General features: G+C 46.3%; 1 protein-coding gene across 1 annotated transcript in view; it reads left to right on the plus strand.

Moving 5' to 3' along the window:
- Nucleotides 1-2,117: 2,117 nt before the first annotated feature.
- Nucleotides 2,118-15,210, plus strand: part of LOC126540135 (endothelin-converting enzyme 1-like) — a 78,844-nt gene continuing 65,751 nt past the window's right edge. Inside the window, exons 1-4 of the mRNA XM_055075887.2 lie at nucleotides 2,118-2,466; nucleotides 8,536-8,782; nucleotides 12,511-12,609; nucleotides 13,431-13,511. Of these exons, the coding sequence (XP_054931862.2) occupies nucleotides 2,369-2,466; nucleotides 8,536-8,782; nucleotides 12,511-12,609; nucleotides 13,431-13,511 (525 nt within the window). The 5' untranslated portion in view covers nucleotides 2,118-2,368. The remainder of the gene's footprint in view (nucleotides 2,467-8,535; nucleotides 8,783-12,510; nucleotides 12,610-13,430; nucleotides 13,512-15,210) is intronic.

Here is a 15,210-nt window from a genome sequence, read left to right on the forward strand (position 1 = left end):
CCTAAGCCAAGCGTTAGACAAAAACGTCGTGCCATTAAAGGACATGCCAGTAACAGAAGGTGTAAGTAGTGCTATTGCACATATGGACTTAGTATTAGCTGCTCATGGCTGAAACGTCGATCATTTCACACAGACTTCTTATTTTGATAACTGCAACAGTCTATCTAAAATATCTATTGTGGCGCCCAGGAAAAGCATATTAGTAGGAATGTGCAAATATTAAAGATCTTAACTTAATTTTTCGAAGTGTTTCATGCCATTCGGGCCTCGAAACGGATGGTCACTATTTTCAAATATCATAATAGTTTTTAGCACACTTTTCGAATACTTCACATGAGCAACTGTACATGGTCAAGTATAACGTTCAAGCAAAAATGCGATTCACCACATTCACAGTGCGCCTAACAGGTCGCGCTACGCCGCTCAGACAGCCAGTCTTTTCCGTCTAAACATAAATACTTGCAATAATACCCCTGTCACACTGGGAGTTTTAATGTCATTCGAATCGAATGGCATTCGGTGCAACGAATGTCATTTGCCCGCGGAGGTGCTACACTCGAAAAATTAATGTCATTCGGTGGCGATATCAATGGCGATAATTCCGAAAAATACGTGGCACCGAAAGTAGAACAAGGTAGGTATAAAGTACTTGCATAAGCAATCCATATATTTAAATGTATTTTTGGGACGTCACTTCACTGAAAATAAATATTTTAGTAATGCCTATAAAAAAAAGTTGTTCTATTTGAGACCATGTGGCCACTATAAGCCAAAACAAGGCTTAGCCACCTGAGTAGCCGATAAATTGAAAACAAACAAAATGGCTGACATGACGATGCTGGACGACGACGCTAAGTTGCAGTAGGTGAAGCGATTAGTTGCTGCGTACTTTGCATTACGAGAAGTCGTAATAATCGGAGGAAGCGATTAGACGTTCTATGGCCGACGAGCAGAGTGGCGGCGGCATGGGCGGCGGCCAGACGCTGCTGAGCTGGAGAGTAACAACATTTTGCCACAGCCGGCCGCACATATTTTGTCTCTTTATTAAAGTAACAAAACCATTAAAACACGCAAACGTTATTATTTCTATACGAGTACGGTTTTCAATTTGCAAATACTGTGTCCTGTTTTGCTTAGTTTCTGGGGTTGAGAGTACACATTCGCTCCGAGCGCGAAGCCGAATGAGTTTCTCGAACTCATTCGATTGCGGAAGTCATTCGGTGCTAATGGCATTAAATATCGCTGTGTAGCAACCGGATAATGTAATTCGATGCTAATGCCATTCGGTTCGAATGACATTAAAACACCCAGTGTGACAGGGGTATAACACTGTATAGATGTGGCATTCGGCAGTGGCTATACTTTTATACTTATGATATATAGATACAGAAGCGTCCATAAATTTAGGGACTACTGAGTGCTTAGAAACTACTTAGGGACTACTCAATGAGCAGTGGAGTAAAGCAATGAAGGGGGCTAGTTGGTGAACGTTCATGGTTATATTGCGCTTACTTTCAGACTGATGATATTAAGCGAAGGACAGGACGTGGACGGACGTAGCGCAAACCACGAACTGTTTAATACTGTTAAAGAACGCGCTTATATACAAATAGATAGGGTGTAGGGGGGGGGGGGGGGAGATATAAAAAAATATGACAAGGTGACGACATGTGATCATAGTTCGGGCCAGGCATACATCGTTCACCATCGCGCTTATCGAAGCTGAGCTCGAGTTTGCCAGGGCGAACGGGTGCAAGTGAACAATGTATGCCTGGAACAGCCTTGAGTTTTAGGTCTCGGACCTGTTTCCTTCGCGGCTCATTATCACACAAATCTAATACGCTCCAATTGTTCATAAGAGAATTTTCCAGCCAACCCTGACGCTGGCATATTATTAGCGAAGGCAACCGGCCAGTGACCAAGAGGACTTTGTTATTTCGGCCCATCAACTTTTGTGAATGTAGCTGCGTCCCCAATACAATACTCGCCATCGAAAGTTGTATGCTGTCGGCGTCAAAGTATTTCGCGCATTTATAAGCGCCCAGTATTTTTCTGTTCTTCACGTGGACATAACCACAAGGATGTTCCTGAGCACGGTATTGAAACATTATTTATTACTTCGTGCAGAGCGTAACCGGATATAAATACTTAATTTTCTATTTCTTCATTCTATTACTTTAATATTCATTTAATATGGCTGGCTGGCTGCATGGCATCGTAATTAGTGGCGCAGTGCTCTCGTAGGAGTAAACTAGTTGTCTCGAGTTAGCGCGGCTTGCGGGTCTTGCCCATTGAAGCGAGGCCAACCTATTTCTAAAAAAAAAATATTTTCCTATTGCAGTGGAACTGGGTGACTTTCCTGAATACCATGTACGATGGTATTCACACTTTCACCAACGACAGCCAGGTCATTGTCAAAAACCGACCATTTTTTGAGTCCTTCGTTTCCTACATTGGAAGTAGCAGGTGAGATAAATACGTGTAACGATACGTTCTTCTTCTTCCTTATGTGATCTGCGCGAGCGCTAATGATACGACATTTTGCTAAGAGAAACGGCCAAGTTCTGGAAAGCTGAGGTGCTTTATGAGCCAGGTACATAAGGTAAGGCTCATTCTGACAAATTTAATTGATTGTAACCAAAAAAAAAACATTATGGCAGGTAAACATGCCAATACCGCAGTCAGATTATGAGGCGTGCCACGGCGGCAGGCTCCGATTAACTGGGCCGCCAGGGGTATTTTAACCTGCACCCAAGTCTGAGTACACGATCGTTTGCGCTTTTCGTTCGCATCAAAGTGCGGCCAAGGTAGCCGAGGTCGAACCTGCTACCTTGAGCTCACAACGCTACGCCCTAGGCAATGGGCTACCTGGGCAGGTGCTGTACAGATAAGGAAACGGAGATACGGGTAGTGCTGAGAAAACATATAATCTTAAAAAAGCTTGACACGATCAAGGACGTCAGCAAATACTATTGGGCACAATTAGATGCCAAGGATGGCCTTGAAGTAAAACCACGCTCTTGTGAAGAACTCTGATGTGTCATGGGCGAAGAGAAGACACATGGAAATAAGACTTGGAATCGACAGCCTCAAGCTCCTGCACATAAAATTATAAAAGTTTGAAGGAAATAGTACATTAATAATTGACATAAATAGTTGGTGTTGCGGCGCTATGTTGTCTCGAACCAAGCTCTATATGGCAGCGTGGCGGAGGCTTAGGGTTGAAGAAATCAGAAGCTTGGAATTTGGGAAATTGAATACCAACAGGCTTGCTGGCACTTGAACCAAACACATTTACGTCGTTGAGTAGGAAAAACCTAAAAATTCAAGTTTCTAGCAGCGAGTGTCTGGCTGAGCTTCGTTGCCATGGCCCCGAGCGGCTTGTTTTTTCTCCGCCCCATCATTATAACACTTCTGTTCCAACCCTTCCTCCTGGCAGTAGTCAACCACTCACAGGTCACAAACCACCATGACGACAGCCAATGAAGAAGCACAAACAACACTGTCATAGGCGGAATATCGCACCCAGTTCGCACTGGCGACGCACGCAGTTCCAGCGGGCGCAGAGAGAGAGGGTCCATCCGTGGGAGTGGGAGAGCAGACCTTATACTCCCAGCTGGTCTTCTCCGCCACTTCTCAGTATAGGGCAAGCACCAGTTCGTGGCGGCTTTCTTCCGGAAAACCTCCACGAGCCTTTCGCGTCTTGTCGGCCTCCCCCCAGTTTGGCAACTCTTTCTTCCAATTGTGGCGCTGCTTCTCTGACGAGGGGAGCTCGTTACGGGAAATTGGCAGTGCTCGGCATCGCGTGCGAACTCCCTCCGACTATCGTTCCGACGTACTTCTCGCATTTGCCTCCTGTGCGTGACAAACAGCATGTTGGCTAGTGCAGTCTTAACAGTACCAAACACAGACAAAGTGAACAGTGGCTGAAGATGAATCTCGTACAGAAACGATGAGAAAATTGACACGATTACGGGTCCGATAGCATCGCAACCGTCATAATAAAGATTGCAGCAACTGTGATGGAAGCAGTATGACTAAAATCGATGTCGTATTACTGATTATTTTGAGTAAATCGCTCAAGGCTTAAGATTCAGTGATAGCGTAGGCAAATCTGCCAAGATATTAATTTATTACATGTTCTAAGACACGTTCTCTTTACACGAAGCTTCATCTCCGAATCCATGACAGTACCGCAACGGTAGATATTTTATTGGTCCGCAAGCGTCGAGAATTGAGACTTGCGTAAATTCAACAATCTACTGTTATGCCTCCAAAATATGAACTGTTGAAATTGGTTTACCTATAGCGTGTACCAGGCACGTGCGCAGGATTTTTTTTTGGGGGGGCGGGCCCAACCCAAGGTAACTTTTCTATGCAAATCAGGGGGAGGGTACTTTTACTACTACAAATCTGAATAATGCCCACCACTCGCCATAAAGGCGCGTAAACCCGCAAAAGAGAATTGAAATAACGTGCATGTCACAGGTACGCCTGTGAGATACACCTCTTCTTTACTTGGCAAACAAAGAACCACATCAAATGGACTCGCGCATGAAAAATGCGCAGGAAGAACCTTGCCAAGAACAAGTTAACCAGCTAAAGTGCAAAATAAAGATTTCCGGTAGCGTTTTTTCAATTATCTCTGAAAGAATTATAGAGAAATGTATATTTGCGGAACAATCACAGTTATTTTGGATCCCTCCTTTACTGCTCTACCAAGTGCCATAATCTACTCGTGCTGTTATTTTGGAAGTTGCGTAACGATGCGTGGTGACCAGTCCCGTACAACCGCGTAGAGCGCTGGACGCTGCGGTTCTAGACGCACTGCGCCCACCGCGGAAGGTTGGAAAAACACCCCCATTACCACAACAGGGAAGTAGCTACGTCAGGCGGCTCGATTGATAACTGTAGAAGAGCCATTCAAAACACACGGAATTATTCTCCCCTTCCGGCGGCGTTTTTTCTACTTCCTTTTTAAATATAGAGATGTTGATCCATAAATATTTTCACAAACAATTTTCGCTTTTCCTCCCTTAGTAGATCGCTTAATTTCTCATCTTCTTGCGGCTCTTGTTTCCAGTTGCCAATTTTGCACGAGAAGAGCTGTAGAATTAAGGAAAAACCAGACGATGTAAGGGGTGACAGTCATATTGCTTATGCGTTGAATGGTTATTGCAAGGCCTGATGATGGACGCTATTTCACAGTAATTTATTTTCCACCTCATCTAACCCGTATCGCGGGTATATGGCTCCGAGGATCTGCCAGCGTCGCGCCGAGCCGTCACTCCAGGAAATAATGAAGCAAAAGGAAAAGTTAAATGCAACTGGCGTTTTCTCCGGCCACAACTCGTTCCACTAGCATACAGACCAGCTGACTACGAATCGAGTCGCTTTCCTGGCCCTTGATCAGTGTAAAAAAAGAAGGTTGAACTAACGTAGCAACAGCGATGCGCGTGATCGTTAAATAGATGGTGACATAAAGATTGTGTTGGGCATTATAAATAAAATAAATTATTATAATTAAAATAATAAAATACGCCCTGCCTGCTGCAATAGGTGGTGACAACTGAATTCATCTTGACTTAATCGTGCGGGCACCGAATCGATGAGAAAACTGGCCTCCACACCCCAGGAGATGCCGATAACTATCGCCATCCAAAAGGAGTGAAAAACTTGACAGCCGTTCCACACAGTGAAGATGGAATGGCAGCGAAAGCTGACGACAGAAAACGCTCTCAAACGAAAAGCAAGGTGTTTCACCTCTGCCGCGGGCAGGCCTGAAGGCGGTGCAACAACGGGCCGGCCCTCGGCTGCGGTGAAGCAGGCGTGAAGCGCCCTGCATACGTGGGCCAATCTCGAAAGCAGTGCAACACCGGGCCGACCCCAGGTGGAGGTGGAAGCATGCCTTAAGAACTCCCCATACCTAGGCCGATCCCGAAGTATTGCAATACTGAGCCCACCCGCGGTGGAGGTGAAGCAGGCGTTGAGCGCTCCCCATACAAGCCTCCGCCTTTGACTCCAGCCCGGCGTCTGATTGACAGGCAGAATCCACTGGAATACGACGACGAAGTGGACTTTCTAGCCCGGTAACGTTTTTCCAAGCGAGCTGTTACAGCCATACTGGCAGAGCTGCAACTGCATTGTAACACTGACAACAGAGGAGAGCCGCCGCCTGCTCTCTTGAAGGTCCTCATGGCACTGCGTTTTTACGGAACGGGTGCCATGCAAACTGTTGTAGGTGACCTTGTGTTTGTATCCCAACGCTCTGTGTGCCGATGTATTTGGCAGGTGACACAGCTTATATGCCTACGTTTCTATCCCAAGTACGTTCGGCTGCCAAATGCCAGTGCAGCGAGGGTAGTCATGACCAGGTTCTATTCAATCGGAGGATTCCCTGAGGTTACTGGGTGCATCGATTCTACTATATACCCATTAAAAGTCCCAGTGGAGACGACGCAGAAGTCTTCCGAAACAGGAAAGGGGTATTCTCGGCAAATACACGCACACACGAAACAAAGCGCACGCAAAAAAAAGAAAGCGACGCCTGACCAACCGAACTCAGCTGCTGCCATAATTGCTAGACTGAGTTCTTTTCCTGCCATATGCATCATTTTTGAAATATTTTTACGTTATTAACCAAAGAAATGGAATTTATGCACCGGTATAGAAGTCGAAATGCAATTTTAACAGTCCCGGCACTTTCCCTTAGCAATTCATCACAAATATTTTGAATTTTTTGTAAGGAATTTCGAAACCAGAAGCCTCTAACGTAACACTTCGTTTGGTCAGGCGCTCCGTCTGCAGGGAAGGCGAAAGGAATCCTTTAGAATTTGAGGTGGCCTTCTGAGGGCGTCTAACGTTTAGGTAGCATGGAGGACTCCTTGCGGAAGGTAGGGAAACAGTCTAAGGTTAATAGTATTTCAGAATCCGGCCCTTAATCCCCGAGCTGTCCCCCGCAGAGTGGCCGCCGTGGTTCTCCATTGTCTTGTGTCTTGAAAGACGCGTGGGACGGTGCCGCCAAACACATTCCCTCAGGAACTACCCCACTCGCGACAAACCAGGTCGGTGATGGTGAGTTCACTAACAAAGCCTGGTTCCCCGTCCTCGTCCCGGCATTCCGGCGACGAAGAGTTGCTGGCTCGGCGTATTGTCCTCCTCACACAGTCAGTCGCCGCAGCAGACATCGTGACGCCAAGAGGCTGTGGAATGACGTCTTGTCGTCCTTTCAAAGCAAGTCTCCACAGTAGACCAAGTGGCGCCGTTCGGCTGGAGACTGGCGGTCGGTTCCTAGAAAACCCCAACCCCACTTCTGCAGCTGGCTTGGAAAACTTTGCATATCGGCACCTCTGCAGGCGGTTCCTAACAGGGTCCATCCTGAAGGTAATGCAATGCCGGGCCGACCCGCGGTGGAGTTGAAGCAGGCGTTAAGCACTCCCCATACGTGGGCCCATCCCGAAGATTCTGGAGGGCGCTTTATAGGTTCCCGAGTCCACAGGGGTATGTGCCATTGATCTTAGACCCTTTTTGCACTATCACCAGGATCGGCCCACTCGATGATTTTTTCTGTTAACGGACACTGAAAAAAAATAGAGAAGTTAGTCAAACACTGCTTTCGCTGTAAAAGGCAGCAAAATGTTGACCGCCGAGTAGATTGATTTGTCTGCGCTTTAGGAATGTGTGTGAGGAGTGGTGGCGTGGGCGGATAGGAGGGGGGGGGGGGGTTATGCCGCTTAACTCCGGGGGGGGAGCGCGGGCCCCCCAGCCCCCCCCCCCCCCCCACCCCTGTGTGCTTGCCTGGCGTGTACCGTGATGTTATGCCTTAAACCTATTCCAATGTTTCTATTTAATTTCTGCAACTAGTCCTGCACGGCTGATGAAAAAGTGTTCGGTTCACCCCCGCTTCGTCTGTCTGTCAGGTGACGCCACAAGAATCGCAAAACTCCACATATGACAATGACGTGTGCAAGCTGATTATGCGTGATTAAGCAAAACAAATTAAAGTAATTCCTTCTCACTGTACACTTTTGCCCTATTAGCCGTCGGCCTCTGGTCATAATTTATTTGGCAGCACCCACTTTGTCTGCATGTTACGAAATGCCACGAAACCGCAAGAACCCCCCACGTCAAAGTGACTTGTACGCACTAAATATGCCGAAATGTGCCGAACAAAGAAGAATTCTTTTCTTTCGGAGCAACCGGAGACTGCCCCATTCCTAAAGAAACTGAGGACGGTTGCCCACCGATTGCTCTGGCATCGGTTACTCATAGATGCCGGGAAGAATAAATATCTTCGCTTTTAATAAAAGTGTTTGAGAGAAAATGTAAATTTTCGAACAATTTCTCGACATATACGACATCGTTCTGCCAAATGCGTTCGAAAAGAAGGAACGCACAACAATTCCACTCAGTGAATTCTCCTATCGAATATGAATCAAACCACAGAGCCAGTGACCCAGGTACCCAAGTCGGTTTCTTGGTTTCACAGAAAGAGCGTTCCGAATTCGCCTCTGACCTCGTGCCGATGCTCCGCAGCAAGCACAGGCGAGGGGCGCTCAACTACCTGGGCTTCTTCCTGCTGATCTACCTGATGCCGCTCTTCCCGGAAGAGCTGGCCAAGGACCGGACCCTGATCGGCGCGAAAGTGCACTCGCCGAAGGACATGTCGCGCAGGCCGCAGATCTGCATGCGTCGCACCGAGTTCACCTGCCCGTACGGCATACCGTCCCTACTGGCGCACGTGTTGGCCAACTCCACCAGCCTGAGCGCCGTCACGCAGAACGTGAGCCCACGTTTTTCTCTTCTTTTTTTTTTCGTTCAATCTTTTCAGCATCGCTAAATGCCTTCGTAAAGAGATGACGCCGGCTATTGACCTTATTCGCCTTGTCAGGAAAACAAGTATTAAGCTCACGTAAGCGTAAAGCTCGTGCGAGATGCACAAAGCAGCCGACGAAAGTTCATGCGATCAGTAGAGATATTCACCGTTCTTTCGCTATAGTAATAATAGCACAGTTGCAACAGGTTCAGTCGTTTGTAAAGAAACAAAAAGTGAAATAAGACGTTAAAATGCGTATCCGAGGTCTCTCCAAGCGTGTAACTGCCGTCCTCTCGCGCAAAAGGCTGTAGCGGTTCGGAGGCAGCTCTCTCGCATGCGTTGGCGGTGCAGTCGCTGCAGAGGCGTGGTGCTTGAACACAACGCCAAGGCAAGACAGGAAAGATAGGCGCATCTATCCGCCTCCGCTGTCGGCTATTTGCTTCGTATGCAAACACCATGAATAGCTTGGCGCCTGGCGACCCGGACATAGCCTAGTGACTTGAACGAAGCTAAAGGCATAATGCAGGCCATTGTACGAAAGAGTGATACACCGCGCTGTTAGCTTCTCTTTATGAGTTTCTGCATATCCCCCTTCAGGAGTGAAGCGTTGTGCTCTTAGTAAACGCACTATCTCTGTTTCATAACTGAGAAGTTCTACAAGGCTAATTTCATTCCACTCAAATGTACCGAACGGCCCATTATTTGCGAATAATTATCGTTCGTTATTCATGCCGCTTCACTCAGCTTGTTCATTCACACGTACAAAAAGTCCCCACCAAGCACGCGACATCTAACAAGCCTTACTGCGCGTAACTATTCTGTATATTTCTGTAAAACCTTTGCAAATATGGGAAACCAGGTCATGTGTTAACCTTATAATTGCCAAGGGTTCTTGCTCAGAAACGCTGACATACCAAATTACGCCTTCGACGTCAAAAATTGGTGGCTGTGTGCGCCAAAACTAAAGCGGTGTTATGGTTTTCCGATTTTTTTATTGATGAGCACTTATGCCAAATCACTCATATCTTGCCCTTCAGCATGTATTCTCGATTACTTTCCTTAATGTACCTCTGTTGGGCATCCTGCAAAGTATGGTGAGTATTCAGGGTGTCCCAACTAACGTCTACCAAGATTGAAGTGTATGCAAATGCAACTTTGCTGGACAGAACCAACGTAGTATTGTTTGCTGTCGCTTGGAGACACTTAAATTATTTTTGGCATTCCGCCTAGTTGCATAATTATTCTTAAATAATTAAGCAAGTAGTCCATTATTATAATTTGGTGAAAAGTGTCAATTAGATCATTGTGGAACCACATTAAAATCTCCCGATGCAGCTTTCCGTCGCTAAATGCGTGTTACGTAAAAGTGTTTTTTCAGAGCATGAAAAAAGCCCGCGAATACACGCAAAGTGTCCCGAGCGGCCAGCCCTATAGCAGTTTCACGTGTATTCGCGGGCTTCTTTCACGCCCGGAAAAACACTCTTATTTAAAAGGTATTGAGCAAGAGAAAGCTGTATCGGGAGCTTTTCATGTTGCTTCTACAATTTTCTCACTAACACTTTTCATCTAATTTTAATAATTGAGAATTTGATTAATTATGTAAGACTAATTATCTATTTAGGCGGAATGAAAAACTAATCTATCTCCAAGCAAGTTATGCGGCCAAGCTAGTTGCTGTTGATCCATGACGTTTAACAATGCGAACTTGAACAAAGGACGGCGAAAAAGACGAACGCAGGCATGCGCTAACTGCAAATTTAGACATGCAAATTCCACACAGCTGGACATAACCAAGGCAGTGCTGTTTGCCGTTGCTTGGAGATACTCAGATTATTTTTTGTATTACCTCTGATTACATAATGAATCCTAATTATTTACTCAAGTACTCAACTTCTCACACAGTTTATTTATATTTCTTCGGGCCCTAATAACTCGCTGCTCACGCCCTCGCCCTTGCTCGTAAGCCTCATAGCCATCGCCATGTGCCGCGCTCGCGTGCTTTCATTCTGCATCCGTGCCGTGCCAAGCAGTGTACCTAGTGGCACAGATCGTGTTCGATGGTTTCAGCCCATCCACTGGTCACGGATTGAGGGTCTGTAAAATCCTGCGGTCTGAGTAACTGAGGCAAGGACGCCTGCACCGTGATTCCCTGTACGTCCAGATACAGCGCGAAAAAACGAGCATCGGAGCTAAAAAGAGAAGCTGGCGGGTGATCAATGCACGCACGACCACACGGTGGAACAAATGTGGCTACGGGCCTTGCCTTGTCTCCGCCGCAACGCGCTGGCATCAGGAAAGGAACACGGCGGTTTTTCTGTACACACCGACGACAATGTCTCCCTACATGATTTCGTGAAAAGCACCGTCGTTCTTGGGCCTAATTTGCAGTGATCGCTTGCCTACGTCTGTCTCTTTCGCCGTCCTTTGTTCAAGTTCGCGCTGTTAAACGTCATGTTTCTCCAAGCGACGGCAAACAGTATTAACGTGGTTCTGTCCAGATACCTGGCATTTCCGTATATTTGAATCTTGTGGCATGATAGTGCGGACACGCTGTATGTTCTTAGCTGCCATCTCAATATAGCACAAATGAAAGTGCCTAAACAATTATCGAGGGATCGGTTGTCATGGGCGCCACAACATCGCGCATTTGAAGACGCGCAAGATAATGGAAGATAAGCAATTTTATATATTTCTCTCTACCAATAGCAGTTGCAAAATGCAGCCATGTTTCTAAATGAGCGCTCCGTGAATTTAAGGCAAGGAAACAGCGGCTGTTATCTAAAACCTTGTTTTAGAAAGTCGCCGACTGAGAAAAAGCAAAGTGGCAATAAATTGATCTTTTACGCTCAAGCAAACAAAACAACTCACGCAATCGTAAAATTTCAGCAGATGTGTGGTGCTTGGCGCGCGATATCTTCCAATTACTTGACAATTCACAGCCCGTACAGTTTTCTCCTTTCACGTTTTGCCATTCTTTGGGCATGGGAGACTTCCTAGACACTCTGTGTAACGTTGGTAACCTTCAGTCACCGTATAATAGCGCGAAAGAGAAGACTAGTAACCTATGACATCAGGCTATGTCATCTGGTTTGCATGTCCCTGCCCCTTCCTTACCCACCCCCCTTTCTTGTATCCAAGAAAATATATCTACTTTCTTGCGCCCTGTCAATCAGCCGTTGATGTTCGAAAATATACTTTTTTGATGTCTTAGAGTCTAAGTGTACATGATGTACTTACAAATCTCGGTCTATGCTTACGGTGCGCTCGAAGCGACTGTTTAATTGCGCCTCCGAATAAGTAAAAGCTTAATTCAAAAGTGTCAATGCCATTGAATAAAAAGCACTCTTGAATATGGTCTATTTCCAAGGTCCGAAATGCAGTTCTGCAGCTATTTATTATGAAATACCTAAGGCATTCAGCAGATAGGCGACCACCCTGATTATAAAGCAAAATAGGGGCGAGGGTAAAGGAAGCGCATAAAATAAACACGACATAAACAAGAATGTTGGCAGCGTTCGTGTTATCCGCTCTCTTTTTTACATCGTGCTTTTTGTGGCCTGTCCTCATTTAAAGGAATATTGGTTAACAGCTAGCCCACTTGTCGGCCTTACTGGTCACCATGAGAGCTGTGAATACAGCGTCTTCGTTTTGTTCGATGCACGTACATGTCTTACCTGAAGAACTCAATTATGCAGCTCACGTGGTGGATCGACGACCTCAAGGGTGTTATGAAACGCTTCGCGGGCAGTATACACTGGCTGGATGAAGAAGAAACGAAGCTGGTCAAAGAAAAGGTACATCGTTTCAACCCTTTCTCGCCGACGCTCTACGCGCGCTGCTTGCTTGCGAAGTATAGCGACAGGAAATTTTAGATATTTCCATGGTAAATTCCGAGCACGAAAATCACAAGGCATAGTAACACTTTTCCCGTGCGGATAGGTGACCTCAAACAAAAGTTTATACCTTTGCGTGAGAGTACAATGAATTCCTACGAACTTACGAAATTTTTGGTGGTTATGAAAGATATCGCGCCTAAAGGTGGAACACATCCGTATGCCTTCATACGCAGGCATTGCATGCTCTCTCAAGGCGCACGCCTGAAGTGATTCCCACCAGATGAGAACACATCAACACTCACTTATCTCCATAGGTACATTAATAGTACATTAATTTAACACAACGTTGCTTAACCTCACATGGCTGATTATCGAATTAGCAGTTTGCAGTAGTGATGGCGCAATTCCACGTAAAATGTAATTTGGCGGCCTTGTCATCTCTAGATGTCTTACCAATTTGTAGGCAGGCATCCTTCAAATATGTTTTCCTGCGCAGTGTTTTGTCAGATTCTCAAATTTATATTACGTCGCGATTCACTTTAGTTTCGAAAGAAAGAATCACCTCATATTTGTCAATAAGCTTTCACGCGTTCCTGTAAGTACGACAAATTATTCTGCGATTAGTTGAAACGTCGTTGCACTAAGAGATCACATGAGTACACAATCTATAGACGGAAACATTTAAAATCATCCTCTTAAATCTTGAAGTTGAAGTAAAGGATCCGCCTAAAACTCACTTACTGCATGTTACTTTTGTATAATCTCATCCTACATTTCAGATCACCAACATGCAGATTACATTTATATTTCCCGACATGTTCTTGAAGGCCAAGCCAAATATCAAGGACCTCAAGTGCGGCGTAAGTAAAAGTTGAGGTAGCCTGGTTATTTTTCTAAAATGGCTTTCTTGCTGTAATTTACCTTAATCGTACCGAACGTAGACCGATCTGGACAATATCAGTGTGCCTTCTAAGCTCAGAAACCTTCTCGCAAATCTTGCGACGGACAACACCATACAAGCAAGAAACAAATACTACACACCTACTGCTATCTGCTTACGAATTGTTGCTATGACAAGCATGTTGAGCAAAGAAGTAACAGCAACATCTACGTGTGATTCAACAACGCGCTCTGTTTGCGATCTTCTCGCACCAGGGCTGACCGTGAAAGTCATTGCAACGTCTTTGAGCGCAGCTCTTAGGCGCCCGTTTCTGCGGCGAGCGTCGGTGTCCCTCGTAACCGAGCGAACGATCACAGCGAAGGATGAAAGACAGAAATATATGGCAACGAGGAGTTACGGAGTCGCCATCTGTCGGAAGCGCCTCCCTTGTGTAGTATGAGGGATCAGGCGGCGCGCGGCTCGTAGGTTTCGCTTACGGCCCTCAATAAAAACACCACGCGGCAGCCCTCCTGTACATTTATGTAAGTACTCTCAAAACGAGGGAAGTTTTTGTCTGTCGATATAATAATCTTGTGCAAACTGAGAGCACAGAATCGTTTACAAACGCTATCTCTTTACCGAATACATACAGTAAACGCCACTGCGCGCTGTCGGCGCGATGGAGTCTCCCGAACCGGCTTCGTGCATGAAAGGTAGGCAAACGCTGAGAGTAAACCATGTTAAATATGTTCTTATAGTGGGTTGTCTGTATAACCAAATGGTGCATAACAGAATGAAGTCTAACTGCAGCGATCGCACGGATCCGCAGCGACCGACTGCGCGTCTGCATGCATGTCCGCACACAATGTTTTGCTTTCACTGTGAGCGCGTTTTCGCACCGTGCCGCGAGCTTTAGGCCGCAGCATACGAGCATTTCACAGTACACTAGCAACCATTGTTGCGTGGACGCCATCAGAACTGTTCAAATATAATTTCGTTATAGAGACTTCGACGCCTACGGCGACTGTGATACACCGTCGCTACGATTCAATCTATTTTGTCTTCTAAGTTGTTGGACATGTCAATATTATTGCTCAAGTTGCGTCGCACTGTATGTTTATCGGTCTTCTCAGCGTGCGATTTCCCTCTGTTTGCTCGTAATCCAGTGAATTAATTCATAACAGAAACATGACCATATCCCATGCCTTTTTTAATGTCCGTCTTACCGCTCCCTTTCCATTCCAGTGAACTTGCCAGTATCTAGCATCAAGTTAATAGACCAAACCATCATGGCATTACCCGGGCAGCGGGCGCGGGCGAGCGTCTCAGTACGCGTTTTCTGCTACTCACCGAACATCGCAGTCCCGGAGCCGTAGTAGAAATCTTCCTCGCCTCTGTGCTTGCTGCATACCCGAGTTGCAGCCGATGGCTGTCTGCCGGTTCTAAGTTTCGCGAGCCAAGTTTCACGCAGCTCCTTGTCCTGCGGCTACGTGTGAATAAGGCTGACACCGGGCTCCGTTGCGTACGTCGGGCACTGCGGCACTGAGCAGCAGTCTACCATGCTGCCCGCCTCGAAAGGCCGCCACTACCTGTTATAGTACTTTCAAATGTTGTCAAGCAGACACCCAAGGTGGTAAAGCCTACCAACTTAATGCGAACCGCAGCGCAGCTGGGACTTT

The sequence above is a fragment of the Dermacentor andersoni genome, chromosome 2, assembly GCF_023375885.2.
Source record: "Dermacentor andersoni chromosome 2, qqDerAnde1_hic_scaffold, whole genome shotgun sequence".
NCBI classification, from domain to species: domain Eukaryota; kingdom Metazoa; phylum Arthropoda; class Arachnida; order Ixodida; family Ixodidae; genus Dermacentor; species Dermacentor andersoni.